The following is a 23723-nucleotide window of genomic DNA, read 5'->3' as shown; positions in this document are numbered from 1 at the left end:
TTTTTTTCTGCTTTATCTCCCCAAACCCCCTCTGTACACAGTTGTATGTCTTAGTTGCAGGTCCTTCTAGTTGTGGGATGTGGGACACCGCCTCAACATGGCCTGACGAGCTGTGCCATGTCCGCACCCAGGATCCAAACCCTGGGCTGGCGCAGAGGAGCATGTGAACCTAACCACTGGGCTATGGAGCCGACCCCTGTTCATTCATTTTTTACTAAATGTGAGATCATATTAAAAATATTGTGCAACCTGCTCTTTCCACATAAAATAAGCTTGGAGATCTTTTACCTGGCATCATTAAATAAGCACAAAAATGAATCCATTGTGTCCATTTCAACAGCTGCAAAGTGTTCTATAATATAATTATATCATAGCTTATTTTATTATTCCTTTATGATAAACATTTTATTTCTAAAGGATTTTTTACTATTATAAAAAATGCTGCAATGTGTATTTTTGGTCTTGATTTATACTTTTTTATACTTTTAAAATTATTATTTCTATTGAATAGAATCCTATCTTAGAATTGTGTAATTATCCACTTTTCTATTTTGATAGATATGGCCAAATTGCTGAAGGCATTTAGGAGGTTCTACAGACTATAAGGAATCAGAACTGGCCCCCTTGACTCTGTGGGGTGAAATGGTCCTCTTCCTCAGGAGGCAGCTTTACCAAAGGAAAATGCAGAACTCGCTAGAGTCCAAATATGGCCATACAGGGAAATGTTCTATCTCCTTTGCAAATCTGACTTGTAGGTTTTTAGTGAAAATATCATGAACTAATACATGTAACACACTTAGAACACACACAATTGTAGCTACTTTCACTGGCAGCAGCCTCATTTTCTGGATGTAAAATGTAATTTATCTGTAAGTGATATTTTATTATGTAATGGGATGATCAAATCCTGGAATTGTCACTTATTAACTGTGGAGCCTAAATCATTTAGCCTCTCTGAGCTTCAGGTTTCTAATTTATTTTATTTTTATTTAAACAAGAAACATCTATCTCTGGGCAGTACTGGCTGGGTTAGCAATAATTTGTACATCTAGCAGATGTGCCATATAGTTGGTTCTCAAAATTTGTTAGTCACCATTTTTATTATTATATTCTCTATTTTTACAGTATCTTAAATAAACTAAGAGGTGACATTGATTTATAAAAGTTAAACTAATTCCTAAGAAAAGTATACATAAATATATGCAATAAAATAGATATGAGAGTTAAATAGCATGTCAGAAAAGTCAAAAATATCATTTAGCCATTAAACTCTAGGTGAAATAAGGAAAAAACACTGAAGGCCCCTCTTCAAAAAATGGGGCTGCCCTCTGAAAGGTCACCAGTAAAAATCAACAAATAACGGATGGGTCTTCCTGCAATAGAAAGAAACCAAAAGATTTCTTGTAAATGTGTAACAAAAGGGTTTGTGGACTCTCAGAACTCCTGTCAAGGTGACCCAATTGTAATCTCAGGGAATGCAGGCCTGGAAAATGATTGCAAATTAGTAAACTGAAACCTAATCAATGGAATTATATCTTGTGTGGAGAAAGCCCTTGTGAAAGGAATGGGACTGGTCAGCCTGAGATGCAGGAGGACAGCTCAAGGACCCAGGGCCTGGCACTGTCATCCCAGCACTGCCAGAGAACGTGTAGACTAAATTAGAGAAATGGCTTCTGCTCATGAGAGAGCCGCTCTTTGTAGCAATGAGACTAGGCCTTGAGAACAGCAGAGCACAGTGGTTTCATCAGCAAAGGCTTTGCTGTTCAAATCTAGGCTCAAATCCTTGCCTCTCCATTTGCAAGTGACGCGCCTGAAGAGTTTTGTCACCTTTCTGAACCTCAGTTTTCTCTCCCGTACAAAGCAGATAACGATCATAACATCCTCATAGAGTTGTCCTCAGGATTAAATAGATAATGAGCAAAACTGTTTTAATGCCCACATGACCACAGAAAGGCAAGAGGCAGCTCCCGTGCTCAGCTCCAAAAATGTGAGGTGCTCAGCTGAACCCCAAGACCATCAGTAGTTTCTAAGAATAGCAGCCCAAATTTGAGCAATGGCTCCAATTTATGGATTGTTTTCATTAGAAAGAACTTGTCTCTGTAAAAGATAGTTGTGGTTTTAAATAGTATTTTATTGTCCACTATATTATGTTAAATATTTTGGAATTTGGACACTACCTGTAAGAGAAAGAGACTTCTTAAAAGGTTTTAAGCAATAAAGTATGAAACATGGTTCTGGGAGTAGTATGGAGAAGAGTGAGAGGTAGGAAGAGAGGAGACAGATTAGCAGCATGGAGCCAGTTTAACCATTGCCAAGGCCCAGGCAGAGTCTCTGGGGCCTCAAAATAAACTGAGGCCAGGAGGATGAGGATAAGGCAGTTGAATGGAGAGACACAAAAAAGGTGAGACTAGTGGAAATTTTGGGTCAGGAATGAGAGAACAGATGAGGAAAAGAGGAGAAATGAAGACCTGAGTGTGTAGGGCCTCAGCAACTGGGAGCCTAAGGCCAAGTCATTGCCAGAATTAACACAGACAAGTAGGCAATCCGATCACTGGAAAAGTGACAAGTCAGGGAGATTTGGGCATGTTATTTAGAGATGACTATTGACATCCAAGGGAGATGTTCAGTAGGCAGTAGGCAGTTAATGAATCTATGTTCATGAAATAACATGTTTGTGTGTGTGAGTGTGTATTTGTATGCACATGCATTTGTAACAGGAAAGAAGGCTACATTGTGAAATGCTGCAACAAAGTGGAATAAGTTAGGGTCTAACTCTTCCAGGAATATTAGCAATTCAGTGAGAGAATTTGCAGTAGAGTGAAAGGAGACAAGACTCATCTGGTAGTTTGAGGAGGAAAAAGGAGAGAAGGAGGATGAGATAAGAAAGAGAATGCAGACAGTTTTGTGAATAAGTTTGACTCTGAAGAGAAAAAGGAGAAAGAGAAGTAATTATGTTGAGAGTTAGGATTGAAGAAGCCTCAAGCTGCTAATGGAGCAAGCAGAAACAGCCAGGAGAGAGGGAGAAGTGGAAGGTGCAGGATAAAAGGAGTGCCTACCTGAAAGGAAAGTGCTTTGAGAAGGCAGAAAAAATGTAATTCAAAATGCAGGATAAAGTGTTTGCCATGGACAAAGACAGGGTTCCTCAAGCTGAGAGGAGGCGAATCACGGTGTATATAGACGGTCCCACGTTTTAGACATCCTTGCCATATTGCTGATTAATGTCAAGATTATTGTCTACAAAACGTCTACTTGTTCTCCAATGGCAAATACAAGAATTACACACACAAGTCAATATGTGAGTAAATGTCAGAAAGGACTATACGGAAAGATGAGATTATGACAGAAGTTCAGAGAAAGAAGGAAGGAACCTAGAACATTTGGGGACATTTTTGAAGAGGAACTGGATTTGATTTTGGTGAAATTTGGAGAGTTTGGAGGCAACGAACAGTTGATTTGTTCCAGAAAATTAGAGAGATATATTTGAGAGTCATCAGCACCCAAGTGGCATTGAATGGCAAATCTGTTCTATATAATCCAATAATTTTGACTTTTAATCTTCTACTTGCTTCCTGAATCCTACATCTTTACTGAGTACAATCTAGAAGGGTAACTTTCATGGCACTCCTGAATGTTTCTTTCTCTCATATCCAAAGCATGTTCATCAAATTATGCCTCCAAAAATCTACATCTGTGGTAGTACTTTTTTTTTTTGAGGAAGATTAGCTCTGAGCTAACATCTACTGCCAATCCTCCTCTTTTTGCTGAGGAAGACTGGCCCTGAGCTAACATCCATGCTCATTCTCCTTTACTTTATATGTGGGACACCTGCCACAGCATGGCTTGCTAAGTGGTAGGTAGGTGTGCACCTGGGATCCCAACCAGCGAACCTGGGCCGCCGAAGTGGAACGTGCAAACTTAACCCATGTGCCACCGGGCCGGCCCTGTGGTAGTATTCTTTTTAAATCAATTTTACAGCCATAAAGTCTTGAGGACCATTTTAATTTTTTATTAATAAAGTGGTACTGGGTAAACTTTGGCTGGATTCATATAGTAAGATCTGATTTTCTTTTCTCACAAATGCTTAAGAAAAGTCCCATAGTTTCAGGTTTCTAGAGGAGTTTTAGAAGAAATATCGTTTCTGAAATTTTAAAATATATGCCAAAATTCTCTTGTTTTTCCTCGCATTTTTTATGCTATAAGCAGGACTCTTGATATGGTCTGGTCAGTGTGGGACACAGCTGGATAGATATGATTTCCTGGTGTGGACTTGTATATGTGACCACAGTCAATGCTTACACTTGCTTTTGTTGGTAACTGAGTGACCCTCAAGCTCATTTTGAGCTTCTTCTCATCTAATCCCCTACGTCTTTTTTATCTGGACATCTTAAGAAGGAAGACAAAAGGGAAATAACTGCCTTAACCAAAGCTAAGATAGAATTATCGGCAAGCATCCGTGCGGTGCTTTAGACTTCAGAGCTGTTTGTGGGCACCTTCCTGGCCATTCCTTTCTCGCAGCCACAGGAAATGGAGGGCAGCATGTCACTCACTCCAGGGAAGGGTGTGCAGTCTCTTGGACTAATCCATTCAGATTCACAGAAGGGCTTCAAAGGGAGCTGAGGTATTGAGTTCTTGGATAATTTTCCAGGTTTGTCTACCTTATGCATAATGCTTTATTTGCTACTTTTTTGTGACTGAAAATGAGAAGGATATAAAAAGGAAGAAAAAAATCCTCGCTTAATAGGCTCAGTCACCCAAATGATTCTACTGAAAGAAGCTTACAGAGCAGCAGCTAACTAAAATTGGTTGATGAAAACAAATGGCAACGTGTGACTTTTCACGACACTTAACTCGAATGATGCACTAAGAAATCAGTGGCCCCTGCTCTGTTCTGCAATTCTGAATTCGGAACAATCCCGAGATTCAGATAGTTAAACTGAGAGGACTAGTTCTGAACTATACTTTAGCTCTTGAGAATATTTGAGTCTTTTTCTTAATGCAAATGTTTGATCATTAGATCATGTGCACTTCTTGAGGACCACATGTCTATTCCTTGTGTCCTCAGAGCCTCCATAAGCTGGGATCTCTAGCTGTCTTGTGCAGTCATGCCAACAGTGAGGCTCCCTTTCTGGTTTTTCTTTTACACATTCTTTGCATTTCACAATTTTATTTCAGTCTTGACAGGAAATTTCAACTATTGAGTCTCTACTATGCAATAGTCACTGTCAACTGTTTTATATACATTATCTACTTTGATTTATACAACAATCTAAAATTACTATCATTATCCCCATTTAAGAGATAAGAAGACTGAGGCCCAGAGTGACCTCACTGACATCATACAGCTAGTGTGTTGAGACACATGGATTCAGCCAATGTCAGTCTGATATGAGTGGCAATGCTTTCCCACAACATAATTATCACCTCTGTACTTATAAAGTACAGGAGTACCCTGTAACCTTATGAAGGGCCTCACATATCATTCCAAAGGAAGACAAAGTCTGTAAAGTGCTTGCCCATGAGGAGACAAGTTCAAACAAAAGAGAAGGAAAAACAAATCAGTGTGTGGAAAGTCAAATCAAAAACTGCAAACTCCTTGCCTATCAATAGGTAGCACCATAATTTGCATCATTTTCTTATGCCTAAAATCCACCACTACCCTCCACTGCCAAAATGTTCCACCCATTAATGTTTTGAAGTGTTTGAATCATACCTATCACTCAGAAAGTAAATTAAATCCAATTTTATTCTGAATGTGACCCTAAGAGCATGAATAAATATGCAAAGTCCCTCTGACGCCTAGCCTAGGGTGCCTGGAGGCTACACACAGCCATCACCTGAGCTTGATTGACCCGTGCAGAGTTGGTTCTCACCAAGTTTTCTTTTCTTTAAGAATTTTAAATTCATTGCCAAGATTTAAACATTAAGAAGTTTTGCATTAATATTCCAGCCTTGCCCCTGGTCTTACATTTGTGAATAGCGTAATTACCTGTTACTAATGGGTGTCACTGTCCTCTTTAGACAAGACACCCACTTTCTACTAGTCTTTCTCTCTCTCTCTTTTTTCTCTGACACTGAAGCTGTGTGTCAGGTTCCATTTATCATCTAACATAAAGCTGGTTTCACTCATTTTTATTACTTGCCTGGCCCCTGTAGGCATCTGAGTTTGTTTCTATAGCAGTAAACGACTTTGGAGAGAGGTTGCTTCTCCTTTTTTAAGTTTTTGGATAAAAAGTATTTTTGGTAATGTGCCTTGTATCATCAAACTAAATATGAAGTTTTTTTCTCTGTTATTTGGAAGGGATTTTTATTTTTAGAGTGTTATTTGTATATTCCGATACTTTGACACAAGGGCCTCAAATAGGTGTAGACAAGAGGCCATGGTGTATGAGGGAGGCAGTAGTTAGCATGGACAGACTTCAGAATCTACCATTTTCACCATAAGAATGAAAATGGAAAGAAATAAAATCCTATAGCAATATAGAGTTTCTTCAGGGGAGAATCTAGGTTTGGTCTCTATTTCACTTTGCTACTTGGAACTTACTTTGAAATGTCTGCTTGAACAGATTTTTGAAATGTGAAAACACAAATTTTATTCTGTGGCTACGGATCACTCATAGATAGATATGCTTTTCAAATAGAAACAAAAGTCTTATTCCAGGTCCTTTGAATGGCCTCTAAGTACAGCCCCTCAAATTTTAGAAATTTTAAATAATGGATAGTGCATTTCTTTACATTTTTGGTTAGTAGACCTATAGGGGTATGTGTACAGGTGAATATCTGATTTATTTATAACCAAGATGAATTGATATATTTTCCTCCAAAACTCCTGAGTTGGATGCCAAATCTTAACATTTAATTTTCCACAGTGTGCTGTGTAGTATAAGATCTCCAATGCAGAATCATAGCCGGTGCATAAAAAGATGAATTGACTTGCCTGAGGCCACGGAGTGTTTCAGGGACAAAGATGAGAACTAAAATGAGTATCACCACTACTTTTGAACATTTACCATAGATCAGGCACCATGCTAAGTGACTGTATAATCTCATTTAATCCTCCCAATAACTCTGTGATGTAGACTTTATCTTAATTTTATCATTGAGAACTCTGGGGAATCTCATAAATGAAATGATGTGCTCAAGCTAGGAACTGGGACCTGGGATTCCAGAACAAATCTGTGTGCTTCTAAGGTCATGTCCTTAAAGCAGTTTGTCACACTATTTCATCCTTGCCGCGCCTCCCCAATTAATAATTTGGTATATTATTTTTCTTGTCTGTTAACTAGGAGCTGTAAATGATATGTAATGATATGTAAATGATATATTTAATTTCATAATGATTTTAGGTGTTTTTGAGTATTTGTTGACTGCTTTGTGGCTACAGAGAAAGAGAGTCAATATGTATCTGCTCCTTTGTGTTCTTGTTATCAAATTGCTGCTTCATACACTTTCCCATAAATATTGGTGCCTGGTGCTGTGTCACCCAATTCCCAAGTACAGGCAAAATGATCCATCCTGTGCTTGACTGAGGCTTTGTGGTTGAGGAGTCCAACCCATTTGTGGGCAGTTCTTAGACTGCTTTGTATTGTTTCAGTTCAGCTGAGATTAACATATACATCTATCGCATCCTTGTAAATTTAGGCGTGGGATAGATACCAAGAATGTGACTTGGCCCCACCTTTAATGCCATGTGACCTTAGGTAAGTTATCTAATATCTCTGAGCCTCAGTTTCTTCATTTGTGAATGGCAATATTGGCACCCACTGCAGAGTGGCATTCTGTGGTAAAAAATATACTTATATATTTTTGGCTCAAAAGAGTTATTCATTCAATGCCAGTTTCTTACCTACATTTTTTTACTCTCATTTAAATGGTATGGTCCTTACCATAAGTCCAGAAACACTACTTAAAAAGAGGGGAAAAACAAGTAGTTTAACCCTATTCATTTTTAACTTTCTTATCAAAGGGTGACTAGTCAGTTTCCTATTTACGTAATTAGCAAAGACAAAGCCAGAGTCTACTAAGATCTTTAAAAGGTGGACCAAAATGAAAAGCAACAACCAGTAACTGTAAAGACTTATTTTTACCTAGAGTTAAAAGGTGATAAGGAACACCCTAAGCTGATTAAAACCTGTTGGCAGGTGGGTGAAACAAGCCCTTGGAGTGATTTCAAGTGGGATTTATGATGCCCCTTTCCAGTTAGTTACTGAGATAGCCCATCTCTCTGGAAAGAGAGGAGAGGTTTAATGTGACATCAGCACAGCACTGGGCCGTGGGGTGCTCTCAGCTACAACAGGCAGCAGCAAGCTGTGTAAACTATCTATTTCTGGAAACACTTAGAGAAGATGTAAAATCCACTTGTTTTGGGAAGCTGGCCATGAGTTTTGTAATTGGCATCCCAGCCTTTCACACATACTTATGAGATGAAAGGCCTTCTGTCAACCCTCTCCCCACCCCCACCCTGCTGCAACCACCCAAATCACTTTTGAAGAGAGGAGTCTTGGTAAAGAGTCACTAGATGATCCACATTTTCTCCCTTTTCTCTTAAATTTATGTTTTTCAGGACAAATGATACTGGCTTTCTTTCCTTCAAAGACCACTTGCCTGTCACTCAGATAGTTATCACTGATACCAGCAGATCAAACTCAGAAGCTGCTTGGAGAATTGGTCCCTTACGTTGCTATGGTGACCGTGAGTATTAAATCGAAAGGAGCTTTCTCTCTGCATTACATAAGCACAAGATGTTTCTATTCTTTTGTTCCTTTTCCTTGTAGTCTTCCCCTAGTCTTGAAAATTACCCACATGCCCAATGCTTTCCTATACCTCATTCCAAAATGATGAACTATGCTTAAGGATTTTCTCATTTGCAGGACACTTCTGGAATGCGGTCTCATTTTATACAGAAGCCTCTTACCTCCACTTTCCTACCTTCCACGCGGAATTCAGCGCTGATATTTCCTTCTTTTTTAAAACCACGGCTTTATCTGGAGTTTTTCTGGAAAATCTTGGCATTAAAGACTTCATCCGACTTGAAATAAGCTGTAAGTGTCCTCATTAATGAAACTGATGTAGTTGCCCAACAGAAGTTTTAGTCTTATTTTTGCCACCAACAGCTAGTGCATATTTGTACTATGCAATTAATCTCACTGGATGTCTGTAAAATTAGCAGTGATGATTTCTAGATCCTCCTAATGTTTTTGTTTTATTATTACATATCAGTATTTAATCATTCTCTCTTCAAAATAGAGCATTCCCCCAATTCCCAGAGATACCTGTGATAATGTCCCTTATCTGATCTACAAGTAGTTCTTACTTGTGACTTTAAGCTTCCACACACAACTTTTCCATTACAAATTCCATGGAAAGCCGAAAGTGTTATTATTATGCATTTATTCATATTTGGGGTCTACTTCTTTGTTGTACTTTTGCTCCGAAAGTAATTTCCTAAGTTACTTCCCACCACAAGGAGCATGTGACTACCAAAAAGAATTCCCATGTTTTCTCTACCTCTTCACCGTGAACAGTGGTGTATCTAATGAGTTTGATGCCAAGATGTGGGTCATTTTTCAACATCCCATCTCCTATATACAAGTTATATTCAGTAATAATCACAAAGTTGAATGAAAAACAGAAATGCAGATGATGAAATACTCTGTTATTGAACTTTTATATGTAATCATGCAAAAAGAAATACTCCAGTACAGGGGCCAGCCCAGTGATGTAGTGATTAAATTCATGCATTCTGCTTTGGTAGCCTGGGGTTCGCGGGTTCAGATCCTGGGTGCGGACCTATACACCACTCATCAAACCATGCTGTGGTGACATCCTACATTAAAAAAAAAAAAAAATGTAGAGGGAGATTAGCACAGATGTTGGTTCAGGGACAATCTTCCTCAAGAAAAGAAAAAAATAGAGGGAGATTGGCAAGAGATGCTAACTCTGGGCCAATCTTCCTCACACACACAAAAAAAAAATCTAGTACAAAAAAGAAAAGATAATATAATACTTTTTAATTACATTAGTTCATTTTTTTATAAAAAGAGAATAAACATACCTACATATTGATTTGTTCTGGTAAAAGCAATAACATTAAAATACATGTTCACCAGACTTCTGCAAATTTGTCAATGATTTCATCAAAATTGATTTTCTTTGCATGTTTCTGTTCAAAAGAGAATATAATCAGATTTGTCCATCTATCTTCTCTCATATTGATCAAAGGATGCTTTTTATTAATTTTAAAATATTTTTTCACATTAAGCAATGGATATATAAATTTTAGGAAGGTTTTAAATATAAGGATGAGTCTATTAGAGATTCATCCAAATTCCATTTTACAATAAATTCAAGAAATTGCCATACTGTCCTTGTGGTTTCTTTTCAGGATCAATTCTAGCAATTTTCAAATATTTCTGCAATCAAAAAAATTCACTAAAATATTTTCACCAGAAAAATCCATCATAGATTACTATTCTATTTGGTAAAAATCACAGAGTTCCTAAGGGCTTGAAGTTGCTTGAGCTCTCTTTGGGTGCAATTTGTGTCCACAACCCCTGTGTTACTACACATTCATGCATTTCAATGGTAAATTTGAGTTAAACAGTGATAGCACAGTAATTGTAAAAGTGAAAAATCAGAATTTGAGCTCTTACTCTTAAAAACAAATATGTATATTTGAATGTGCATGTTTAGAAGCCAATGGTATACATCTGGAGCTCTCTATATTAACTTCCCTCTTGAATATAATATTTATTATGTGGTAAGTAATAAAATGCGCTATTTGAAGCTTACATATACATTATTAAAAATTCATACTAACATCAGCATTTGTTGGAACTTAGACCAACAAAAGTTTTTTTAGTGGAGGAATGTTTTATCACTGATGTTTGCAATTGCTGGTACGTGGCAATAATAAAAAAAAATCTACTGCTAGCTGCTTTTGCTAGTCTTCTGGTTCTCCGCACTCAGTGGACCCCTTAGTTCTTATGCACAGGCTGGACTGTTCCCACCGTCTCACCCTTGTCATACCCATGGCTATGAGGACTCCTGTTTGTCATTAGGTGTCTCATTTATCTGTAACTAAAGGTATGTTTTCTATAGTTTGATTAAGGCAGTTGACCATATTACAATAATGATGTGGCTGCATGAAATACTCTTGAAAGCACATGCAATGTCTTGGCAAAGGAAACTTGGCAATCTGAGAGTGCAGAAAAGAAGACAAAAGGGCTGGTGGGAGGCACAAGGATCCTGAATATCACCAAGCAGCTAAGTGTTTCTTTTGCAGTTAATGCAATACCTACAAGGAAAGAGATCTCTTTAATTGGTAGTCTTAACCTCCTTTTACTCCAACGATTTAGACTATTAATGGGAGGAAGCTCTTGTGGCTTTAGTGTGAAATAAGATACCTCATACCTAACTTGGCTGCGCTCTGAAAACCTGGAGTTGATGCCAACATTTTCATAATATGGATATAATAACCTTATTGTAAATTTAATAAAAACCAGGCCCCAAGGTCTTTTGATTCATTAAAACAGCAGCAAATGTCATGACATGTTATCACAAGGTAATGAGCAAAGATTTGGTGTTAATTACGTTTCGATGTCCAATTTGTTTGTACTTCCCAGTACTATATTTTGTCCTTTGAATTGTACAAAAATATTTTAAATGCAGGTGATAATAAATTTGATGAAAATTTGTAATACATTGATGTAATTGGTTGGTATATGCTATTTCACCAGATTGGAGAACATGTACTTTTCAAAACAAGAAGGTTTTATATAAAAAATTTTAAAATACAAGGCCTCATATTTTCCAAAATATTTTGTTTTATTATTATTTTTTAAAAGGAACAAAAACAAATGGGAGGGATCTTGCTTTCTCCTTAATAGCTGCACTCATCCTATGCCTTTTATGCAGATGGAACTTTCCCCCAAAGGGTTCATAGCAAGATATTTCTACACATCAGCTACTTAGAAAGGAAATGGCCTTTAAACAGATGTGGTGGCTCAGAGTAAATTTCTCTCCCATCCCCAAGGAGTGTTTCTCTATAACTATCTGAGCAGAAGCTTCCAAAGTTTGATATATACAAATTGTTGGAATGGGAACAAGAAGTTTCCATGAAATTTTCAATCCATTTCCCTCTTCGTCACTTCCAACTACAACATTTGAATTTTTTAGCCTTGAGATGAGTCTGTATTCTATGAAAAGCAAAACATTTCACTATGTCCTCAAGTCTTAGTGGATGCGTTTCAAATGAGACAGAAAAAAATTAGCTATTTTGACAATTATCTCACAATGGCTATGAGGATAGAAATAGATATTTTGGAACAGATGAGGGGGAACAGAAGGAAATGGCATAGAGGAAAGAGTTCAATGTGGATACAAATTTCTGTTCTTCTAAGTCTAATTGTGAACAAATTCTTCACCCCTTCAGTGCTTATTTATGCAAAATGGGATTCGTGACACCCCTATACCAACCAGATGTATTTGGCTGCAGTTAAAAGAAAACTCAATCTGAACTGGTAGACACAAGGATGGGAATTCACTGGTACTGGGACATGTGACTAAGTTCAGAATTGGTGGGACACTTTATTTCATGTTGGATTCAGTAGTTTAACAATGTTGTCATCAGTTTAATTTATTTCTCTCTCTGCTCTGACTTCTGAATATTTACTTAGGTCTAAGGTTAGCTCTCTCAAGGGAGAGCTACATTACAGCTGGTGGGAAATCACTTCCTTGACATCTGTTCATGCAATCCTCCTGATATGCAGCACATCTGACCACCTATGAACCAATGGCTCTGGCCAGGAAAGTAAAGATTGCAGCTTGCTTTTTCCAGGGCCTACCCTTACACCCAGCAAAGAGGCTAACTTTCCATAAAGCCTGTAGGGAGAAAAAATAACTTTCCCTCTAAACTTCTGAATTCTTGACTGAGACCCCTGTAGCAAATGACAGACTAACAAGAGAAAAACAAACAGAAGTTTATTAACATGTATACCTCATGTACACATGGGAGATACCCAGAGAAAAATGAGGAACTCAGAGAGGTGGCTTAGAACTCCAGCTTATATAGCATTTTCAACAATGAACAATAAATTTATGGAGGAACGATAGGACAAAGAAGGAAGTTTTAGGCTTCCAAGGGCTGAGATAAGTACTATTTAGTAAAGTTTGTTATGTAGATTCTTCTGGTACCATCTCCATGCTGATAGAATCTACATTGTCTTCAGGTGATTAACTTTTGTTCTCTTGGTAGAGAGAGGAGAAGGGACTTCTTTGAAAATGTGAATCCTGCTTTTAGACAAATAGGAGGAGGACAGGGAGTTTCCTTATCTCAGCTTTTCCTCAATTGTCTTTAGCTCAAAATAATCCTTATGCTAAAGTGGCATATTTTGGGGTGGCAGATTGTGCTAACCTTCAAGACCATGGGAAAAGTGAAGGAGGTATAGATAATATACACACAAACACACGCACACATATAGGTGCACAGACAGAGAAAGAGATTGATTTGAGTTCTGAATATTACCAAATGAGATGCTAAGTTAAAGATACAATTCTCAGATCCTCAGGAATAGTAAAACTGAATGCTAATAATAATTCCTTTTACACTAAATTGTTAAGTTAAAAAGTCTAATTAGACACTGTACTAAATGCTTTACATTCATTATTTCATTTTATTTTCAAACAATCCTATCTATGATCATCAAGATATTGTACTACAATTTTCATTGTTTAACTCACAGTCCAATATGCAGGTGAGGAACATGAGCCTAGAGAAGGTAAGTGCTGTGCTCAGAGTCACAAAGCTAGTAAGATTCAGAATCCAGGCTTTAAGCAGGCCTCTCTGTTCATTAGAGCAACCCCCTACTCTGCTTTGCAAATCTGCCTCAAGAATAAATAATGTTAGGACTCAAGAGAAAATGGAATTATTTTTCCCCATGTTTTGAGGCATAGGACATTCAGAAACTCCTTGAAATTTTATAGAAATCTCTACATACTTTTTTTTTGGAGATAGGAATCACAGCTGCCATTAGATTCTCAAAGAGTTCATGTCTCCAAAAAAGTTCAATAATATTTCATTTAGTGCATATTTCTCATTTCAAAGATGAATACATGGAAAGTCAGAGAGGTTCAATAACTACATTGAGGCTGTGCAACTTCTTCTCTATTCCACAAATGGTCACTGACATCTCTTGCACCCTGTCATGGAGTAGGGGTGAGAACACAGAAATGGGGTCTCAGTTTTGTCTTCATGAAGCTCACGTCTGAGTGCTGCAAGCAGTAGTGCTGTGTAGATCCTACAGAGAATTCTCTATGGGGCACAGTGGTCGATTCTTCCTGCCAAGGTCAGCAATATTATACAGGAGTCTTTCCTTAGTGAAGGCTTCTTCTCGTCTTCTGGGAATACTTGGTAGACACTTTCTTATGCATATGGCATTTTCCTCCACTTAACATGCCCACTCTTTGTCAATCTTCTCAAAAGTATACTGTGAGCTCATTTTGTTTCATTCATCTCTGCATTCTCAGTGACTAGCACAGGACCTGGCTTGGTAAAAACTCACTAAAAAGCTAAAGAGACTCCTCAGCTTTGTCTTGAACCATAAGAGTAGAAAATGAGGGGAGGTATTTATTAGGTGGTGGAAGAAGAGGCCAGAGGGTAAATTCATGGTAGAGCTAATGCTGCCACAGACCCTCTGGCCTTCCCATTCAGGATCATTGGGTTACACCCATCCCTCCAGCAAGGGAGAGGTAGCTTACGTTTGACTCACATGTCCTGTCCACAAAGTCACTAGCCATTGTTGGATGTATCATGCACTTACTTACATTTTTTTTCATTCAATGTATCCGGGCACCTGTATTATATATTCTAGTTTTGACTGCCCAAGGAGACTGCATAGGTTTCGAGATTAGAGGTTTAGTCATAAGAAAAGTAGGTAAACAGTGAGCTCTGGAGGTACATCACCTGGGGTTAAATCCTGGCTCTGTCCCATCTGGGTTGGAACGACGTATTAGCTATCTGCGGCGCAGTTCCTTCATCTGTAAAATATTACCTGTCTCATAATGTTGTAGTGAGACTTAAGTGAATTGATTCATGAAGAATCTTTAGCAGAGTGCTGTGCTATTGGTAAGCACTCAACAAATAATAGCTATTATTACTGCATTTCACTGATTCTCCCCCAGTTCTAGGAGGACTGGGTGGAATATAGTGGGTCTTTAATACTGACTTAAATAAAATTTAAAAAAATTTTAAAAGATTCTCCAAGGAAACTAATACCTTGGTATAAAACTAAAAAAAAAAAAATCTAAAGAAAATTACAAAATTGCATTGGTATGTGCAGTGTAACAATGTTTTAGTGAATGAAGCTTTAATTTAATGAGAGCTTCCTGTACACAAGGCTGGGTGCTAGCTGCTGGTGTCCAATAAATGAAGTGTTCATTGAGAATTTGCAGACTGGTTGGGGAGACAGACCACAAACAGATCATTATACGATGGGTGATAAATGTTGGAGAAGAGAGAAGCACAGACAGGAAATCTAACATGAAGGTGGGGGTGGCAGGGAGTGGTGGGCAGACGGCGGTCCAGTGAGCTTCCCACAAAGATGTGCTGTCTGAGTGGAACTTAATATCCACCCGACCGGCGGCACAGGAAGTCTTTTAGCAAAATCTTGAACCTTCCTTCCCTCCAGTTCTCACCAATCTTTACCTGTGTTCTGTTGAGAGAAATAAATGTAGGGCCCAGTCTCTATCAGTAAGTGTTTATTTGATCTCAAGATGTGCAAGGTTGCAAGGTGGCATTGGTGACTTGAATAAGAACTAAGGAAAGGCTCAAAGGGCCACCTTCACTCTTATTCAATTTTTTAATTATTGGACCCAATTTTTCCCCTTCAGTTCTGCTTCCTGTAATGCATGGGTTTATAAACCAAAGCCAATTTACCTGGCTTGGTGAACCATACTAATATGCTAATAATAACAATAGTTATGACTTACTGAGCATATCCTATGCACCAGGCACAGTTCTGAGAACTTCATCAAGATTAATTTGTAAACAACCGTATGGTAGGTACTGTTTTTATTCCCATTTTGCAAATGAGAAAACTGAGGAGTGACTAGATAGAAAACTTGCTTAGGTCCCAGAGTTCATGCTCTCAAATTCCATTTTTAAGGCCTCTACCTATTGTGTCTCCTTAAAGTCAGGGCTCACATTCACTAGAATGCAAAACAATTTAAGCTCTCAGAGTTACTTGAAATTCCACATATTAGGGGCTTCTTATATTGAAGCTGACTTTGTGTTAGGGATTGAAGGCTGGAAAAGAAAGGTCCTGAGTGACGTTTGGTATTGCTGATAATTCAGATCTGGCAGTTGGTGACTATGTCAAATAAAATACTCATGCCCTGTTTTGGGAGTAAAGGCGAGGTGCCTAGCCCAGGGTGCTGAGAAGGAAGGGAAGATCTGGCATATGAAGGCTCCAGTTACTGGAAGGGGACCGTCTTCTCCTCAACCTCAATTTACAATTTACCTCTCCACTTCCTTCAGATTTAGAACACGCTAATATAATAATGAAAGATAGAAATTTTCTCTTTTCTTAATAGAGAAAAATGATGAAGAATTCTACTTTTGGAGTCGGATTCTGCTTGCTGTCTGAGAAATTTTGAGCAAATTATTTATACTTCTCTGAACGTTAATTTGTCATCCATGAAATGGGAATAAAAATGACGCCTTTCTCATAGAGTTGTTTTGAAGTCTAAAATGAGAGAATCCATAGTCAGTGCTTAGTACAGTGTCTGGCAGGGTTTCTGCTACTGCAACTTCTGTCTCTCTTTGAATGGTGATACCACCACTGCCGTCACCACCACTACCACATTACCATCACCACCATCATCACTACCATATCACTACTAGCATCATCACTATCATCACCACCGCCACCATCAGCACCACCACCACCATTGACACCATCACTATCATTACTACCTTCACCACTACCACCATTACCACCACCACTACCACCATCATCATCATCATCCTGGGTATTCTTACCCCTGACTGACTACCGCTGGCTTCTATGTTCTATAGATCCTTATAGAGGGGCAGAAAGAGTAATGGAAGGAGCCCAGTGTGGGGCAGGAGGCTTAGGTTTGATTCTAGGCATGCCAGTTGCAACAACGTCTCTTTGGACAAGGCACTTAAACTTTCTGAGCCTTCTTTTTTTTAAAGTGATGGTATTAGTGTGAATGCTTGTATCACATGTATTAACGAAATAACACGGAGGAGAAAAGACGATCACTGGACTTTCCAGGGTGTAGATCTTTTTCCTGCAAGGGTGGAGCTGCCTAGCCAACTTAATATCTGTGAACGTCTAGGAGGACACAGTTGAAGCCAGAACAGATCCAAAAAACCCAGAACCTTGGCACTGATGCATGTTTATCAGATAAGCATTGATGGCCCTTGTCCCTGTCCTATTTCCTGAATTCTTACGATGAGGAACCAATTGGGCCAAATAAAAGAAGTTGAGATTTAGTATTTGGTTGTTATTACTATTAATGATAATTTTAGTACTGCAGGGATTTCAACAGAAATCCTCTCTACCTGACTGTTGACTTGCAATCATTTATACTCTTCATTCAGGATACATTTGGCCCTAAATGCACTGATGACTCCCTTCATCCTTCTTCCTGTTTCCCTTTTTGGTTTCAGCTCCTTCTGAGATCACTTTTGCCATAGATGTGGGCAATGGCCCTGTGGAGCTTGTAGTCCAGTCTCCATCTCTTCTGAATGACAACCAATGGCATTACGTCCGGGCTGAGAGGAACCTGAAGGAGACCTCGCTCCAGGTGGACAGCCTCCCGAGGATGACCAAGGAGACTTCGGAGGAGGGACATTTCCGATTGCAGCTGAATAGCCAGTTGTTTGTAGGTAGGGGACATCTTAAGGTGCCCTTTGTGCTAAAAACCCTACAATACTACTGTGTGACCAGGCCTAAGGAAAATTGTTTTTTTTTTTAATTTTAGACCTGGGAAATTTTTAAAATATGTCATAAAGTGTTTATAATTATAAATTTAATTTTACAAATTCTTCCTTTCTAACTTCATTAGCCACAGCAATAAAAGATTATGCCACACTTTAGCAAATTTTGAAGTGGTCTCAGACTCCTTTTGTGTATTTTCTCCTTGTACATATGATCTTCAGATGTCCAGAGACCTCTATTATTTTTCATCCTTATAATCAAAATCTATTCTTAGAAAAAGGCTATATCAGCTATTTACACCTTAGTAGGTGTCGACTATAAGTCGGTGGGCCATCCTTCACTCTTCTTAGTGATACCTGGCTCCTGATAACTATTGATAAGAGTGAAATAAAATGTGTTACACTATCTCAAAGGGATTCCAGTCATTCATAATACGGTGGGGTAAGGAATTATTGTTTTGTAAACTGGGGACTTCTTTGATGTTTCCTGAAATCACTTCACTTAGTGGCTCCCTTACACTTGCACAGAAAAGCAGCCCTGATCCTGGAGCAGATGTTTCTCCATGGTCATTCCCTCTGTGACACTCAGAATCAGCCTTTAGGCAAGTTGTTCATCTGAACTGGCTGCCACTGCTGCTAGTGGAGACTGGAAAAGCTCAGATGTCATTCACTGAGTCATTAATTAATTAATGAATTCCATAAATAGTCACTGAGCACCTAAAAGAAGTCAGACGCCTTGTTGAATGGTGGGGATTGAAAGATCAATTGTGTAATGTCACTACTTTTCATGCAGCTCGCAGTTGCGTGTGTTTTGGGTGTGTGTGAGAGACAGGAATGAATTTAGCCACATTAATCCAGTGAGGAAAGATCACCTTTGTAGCCATAATTTAGAAAGAGTTTTTTGAAAGTGGATTAAGCAGGGCTTGTAAAGCTTTAAAGTACAAAATAGAGCTGAAGATGTTAGGGATATTGTAATATTACCAAAGCAAAGAGGCTGCTCTTATTTAAAACTTGAAGTTCAGATGCTTGGAACAGTGATATAAGTAAGTGTCAAAACTTGCCAGGCAACCCAGATTTACTTTTCTTTCCTTATTTGTGTTACCAACTCTTACACTAAATGGCTTTACTGCTAGTAATGGAATGTCATCAGCAGTCAATAGATGTTTCTTCCCTGCACCTTTAAATTTGAGTTTGCGTAATTTTTAACCCTGAGGAAAGAAAGTGGTCACTAAAAGCCCACTAGCTAAAAGAAGAGAGGTAACAGAACATGTCATAGTCTCTCTTCTCAGCAGGAATCACATTTCTTTCCTCGTCTGTCGTGTTTTACATATCCAGCAGAAGCTGAGATATAAGTGATTAAAAGCATTTTTATATTACAAGGCATTTACTTAATTAATAACCTACATAAGTGATATGATTTACTCTTAAAAATATTTTTTTAATTTATATTGCTGTTTTACTTCTATTTAAACATCGCATTTTATCTCTCGAAGAAGTTTGCTAGTCATCAGGATTTAATATCTTTTTTGGTGGAATCAATTCAAGTAGTTTGCAATTTTCATAAATTATATTCCATGCCAAAGTTTAATTTATCTTCAGGCAGTACTTATGAATCTTTCTGGCTGAAAGGTGTATATAAAGATGGAATAATTTTTTTATCCTTTCATGCAAATTTCATCTAGCTATGAAATTATCATATGACCTGAATATGTGATCAACTTTGTACAAGTCAGAAGGGAAAAGAGGCAGCTGTGTTTCATGGCAAGTTTTTATCTCCAGACTTCTCACTCAAATTGATCACCAATGCAATGAGTTGTAAGAGCATGTCGATGGGTCTGGAGAAGATATCTTGTGGGAGCTGGAGCCAAGGTCAGCTGCAGTGAGAGCACCTGCCTCTGTTATGTTTCTCTCCAATAAGTTCTAGCTCAGATGTTGCCCTGCTTTATTGAATGTCTTAATGGACTTGAAGAGGCAACACTGCTGTTGGAGGTCATTTTAGTCTTTTGGTTTGAATTTTGTTGTTTAGCCTTCAGCAATATGCCCGTTTTGAAACGTCAGGTGACCAAAAAAGCTGAAGTCCCAATATTTCCATTTTGTATAATCCAGTGGTTCAAAAAAATAAAAAATAAAAACACTTCTACTTAGGTATATCAACCAAAATGAAGAATTACATTCCGTATCATTTAGAAATTTAGAGACACTGGATATTTATATTTGTGAGGCAGAAAAAGATATCACTGGTGTGTACTTCTTTACTGGGATAGATTGAATGTGGTAGTACTTAAATATTAATTTGGATATGTCTGTCTAGATACCTTTAGGCACTGAAGGATCTTTCAATCGAAGCAGAGCACTATTCAGCGTTGTAATTGCCGGCATTGCTGCTGTGCTCATGAATGCATCCTGAGTACCAGGAACGAGTTGAATTTTAGAAGAGGATGTACCTCTTAGTCCTGCCCCGTCTCTGAAATGGGACAGGCTGAAGTGCTGATACATGAGTCAATGCATGCTGGATTCCCAGAATCAATATTTTGACTTTAGACTTTTATCACTGTGATAGTTAGGGACATTTGCATCCATGCTATCTCGCTGGTCACATTTCTTTAACAGAGTAGGAGAAACTTCCTAACATACAACTGAAATGTATGCTGCAAGCTTATGGTTGTCTCATCTTTGAAACTCGGAGAGGTATCACCCCTCTGCTTTGCTGTTTTCTACTAGTGTGCCCATCAATATGAATATGAGGCAGGAGAAATCCAAGAACCAGCATCCATTACTGAAAGTGAACTGAAGAGATCTGGGTGTGTATTCCACCCAGGCTGTGGGAACTTGGTAGAAAAACAACTAACATAAGTATGCTCATCATCTTTATCTTCAGAATGAAAATGAAGAGTCTAGGAACTGATTGTTTACTACTTGAGGATCAGCTATCTCCATGTATATATTAGGAATGATGATCCTAATCCTTATCCTCATGCTCATGTGTATGCAACAGCAAGGAAAATGGCTCATTCTCCCCCAAACTGACATTACATCTTTCCAAGTATGTTGCAAGTATAGCATGGACATTTTGTGAAGATGTGGGCCAGCAAGTCTCATTTTTGTGTGACTGTACTTCCTTCTTACTTTTTTCTGTCTTTCATGAACCATTTTTTTTGGCCCAGCTGCTTTATTTGTGTCAAAACAGATTGAAGTTACTCCCAACTTAAAACTCCTTGGCGAAAATACTACACTGACTTGATAAATCATAAAGTTGAAGACATCCCCAAAAATGCTGCCTCCAGGCTGGTAGGGAATTATTATTCCTATTTTCAGTGAAGCATGTCAAACTTGATGAGGTCAGTGATGCAGCAAGGCAAAGCAGTGTGCGTTAACTTTGTGCTCTGACACTTCATAAACTGTTGCTCTGTGGCAAAATAAACCTCGTAGCTGAGCGGCCACAGAGTCTCTCCGTGGAATAGTCACTTATATTTCTGCTTGTGAATGCCTTATGAGAATGGCTTTCCCGATGCTGGCCAGTAGATTTTTCTACTTGAGAAGATATAGTGTGTCTCATGGCATAAGAGGAGGTATACATCCTTTTCACATTAAGAAATGACTGGAAATCACCTTTTGGCATATTTAGTACATAAAGCTATTGAGCATGGAGGATGATACTTATTATCTCAATAGTGAAACATAGAAATTTATGATTATAATGTCTCACTTACCCAAAAAGTTTATTTTTCAAAGTTAAATAATATGTCAAGAATACTTGAATCATTTTTCTTTGTGAAAGAATTAATACATGATTTTTTATATTCTCCATAATAATTAAATAAGTGAAATTGTTCTGATTAGTTGAGAAGATAGTAGAGACCTCAGAATGCTGGCAGGCAAGCCCTATGAATACTTTGCTTCGTTGCTGCATAGCAAGTACCTAGAGGAGCATCCAGTAGCAGCTCAATAATTGCTTCTACAATGAAAAACACAATGAAGCAGCATCACCTGGTTCCTCATGCCTTTTCCTCCCCCAAGACCACTGCTCCACCAAATCAGATTCTTATAGTTTGAAAGTGTTTTGGAAGAACATTGGTTCTATATTTGTATTCACAGAAATGAAGAATTAAACCACCCCTTTGGCAAATCATTGTCTCTTCTTGAAGATGTTGACAGTTGAATACATTTAACTGATGCCAATCGCCCATGTTAGTGTTCTCTGCCCCCTAATATTCCAGAAACTGTTTTGAAATATTTATCTACAGCCTCTCATGTTTTAATTGAAGCTGATTTCATCATATAGTGGTCTGCATTGGATTGATAATGGGCAGTTGAAGGAGAATGTAGAGTTCTCTTGTTTGGTTTGTTTTTTTTGTTGTTGTTGTTACCTTTGGCAAAACATATTGAGTCATACTCTTATTTTTATTTTTTTATTTATTTATTTTTTTAATTTTTATTTTTTTCGGATGTACATCATATTTCAAATTCTGGATACATTACATCATGTTCACCACCCGAACACTAATTATAGTGCATCCCCTCACATGTGACCCTAAACACCCCTTTTGCCCTCCCTCCTCCCCCCTTCCCCAATGGTAACCACCAGTCCAATCTCCAATGCTATGTGTTTTTTTTTTTTCTGTCGTTTTAATCTTCTACTTATGAGTGAGATCATATGGTATTTGACTTTCTCCCTCTGACTTATGTCACTCAGCATAATACCCTCAAGGCCATCCATGTTGTCACAAATGGCTGGATTTCATCATTTCTCATGGCTGAGTAGTAGTCCATCACGTATAAATACCACATCTTCTTTATCCATTCGTCCCTTGATGGGCACCTAGGTTGCTTCCAAGTCTTGGCTATTGTGTATAATGCTGCAATGAACGTAGGGGTGCAAGTATCTATGCCTTTGTGTTTTCAAGTTCTTTGGATAAATACCCAGCAGTGGAATAGCTGGATCATGTGGTAGATCTATCCTTAATTTTCTGAGGATACTCCAAACTGCTTTCCATAGTGGCTGCACCAGTTTGCACTGCCACCAGCAGTGAACAAGGGTTCCCTTCTCTCCACACCCTCTCCAACATTTGTTGTTCCCTGTCTTGTTAATTATAGCCATTCTGACTGGAGTGAGGTGATACCTCATTGTAGTTTTGATTTGCATTTCCCTGATAGCTAATGATGTTGAGCATTTTTTCATATACCTGTCGGCCACCTGTATATCTTCTTTGGAGGAATCTCTGTTCAGATCTTTTGCCCATTTTCTAATTGGATTGTTGTTTTTTTTGTTGTTGAGCTGTATGAGTTCTTTGTATATTTTGGATATTAACCCCTTATCTGATATGTGGTTTGCAAATATCTTTTCCCAATTGTTAGGTTGTCTTTTCGTTTTGTTGATGGTTTCCTTTGCTGTGCAGAAGCTTTTTAGTTTGATGTAGTCCCATTTGTTCATTTTTTCTTTTGTTTCCCTTGCCTGGTCACACATGGGACTTGAAAATATGCTGCTCAGACCAATGTCATAGAGCCTACTGCCTATGTTTTCGTCTAGAAGTCTCATGGTTTCGGGTCTTACATTCAAGTCTTTAATCCATTTTGAGTTGATTTTTGTGCATGGTGTAAGGGAATGGTCTACTTTCATTCTTTTGCATGTGGCTGTCCAGTTTTCCCAATACCATTTATTGAAGAGACTCTCCTTTCTCCATCGTATTCTCTTGGCTCCCTTGTCGAATGTTTGCTGTCCATAAATGTGTGGGTTTACTTCTGGGCTCTCAATTTTGTTCCA

The 23723-nt window shown here is 38.3% G+C and overlaps 1 protein-coding gene across 1 annotated transcript in view; it reads left to right on the top strand.

Moving 5' to 3' along the window:
* Nucleotides 1–23723, top strand: part of CNTNAP5 (contactin associated protein family member 5) — a 765902-nt gene that overhangs the window by 621642 nt on the left and 120537 nt on the right. Inside the window, exons 15-17 of the mRNA XM_046657745.1 lie at nt 8561–8688; nt 8868–9038; nt 17693–17911. Coding sequence (XP_046513701.1) covers nt 8561–8688; nt 8868–9038; nt 17693–17911 — 518 coding nt within the window. The remainder of the gene's footprint in view (nt 1–8560; nt 8689–8867; nt 9039–17692; nt 17912–23723) is intronic.

The sequence above is a fragment of the Equus quagga genome, chromosome 4 (genome assembly GCF_021613505.1).
Source record: "Equus quagga isolate Etosha38 chromosome 4, UCLA_HA_Equagga_1.0, whole genome shotgun sequence".
Lineage (NCBI taxonomy): Eukaryota > Metazoa > Chordata > Mammalia > Perissodactyla > Equidae > Equus > Equus quagga.
This window is presented reverse-complemented; position numbering and strand designations above follow the sequence as displayed.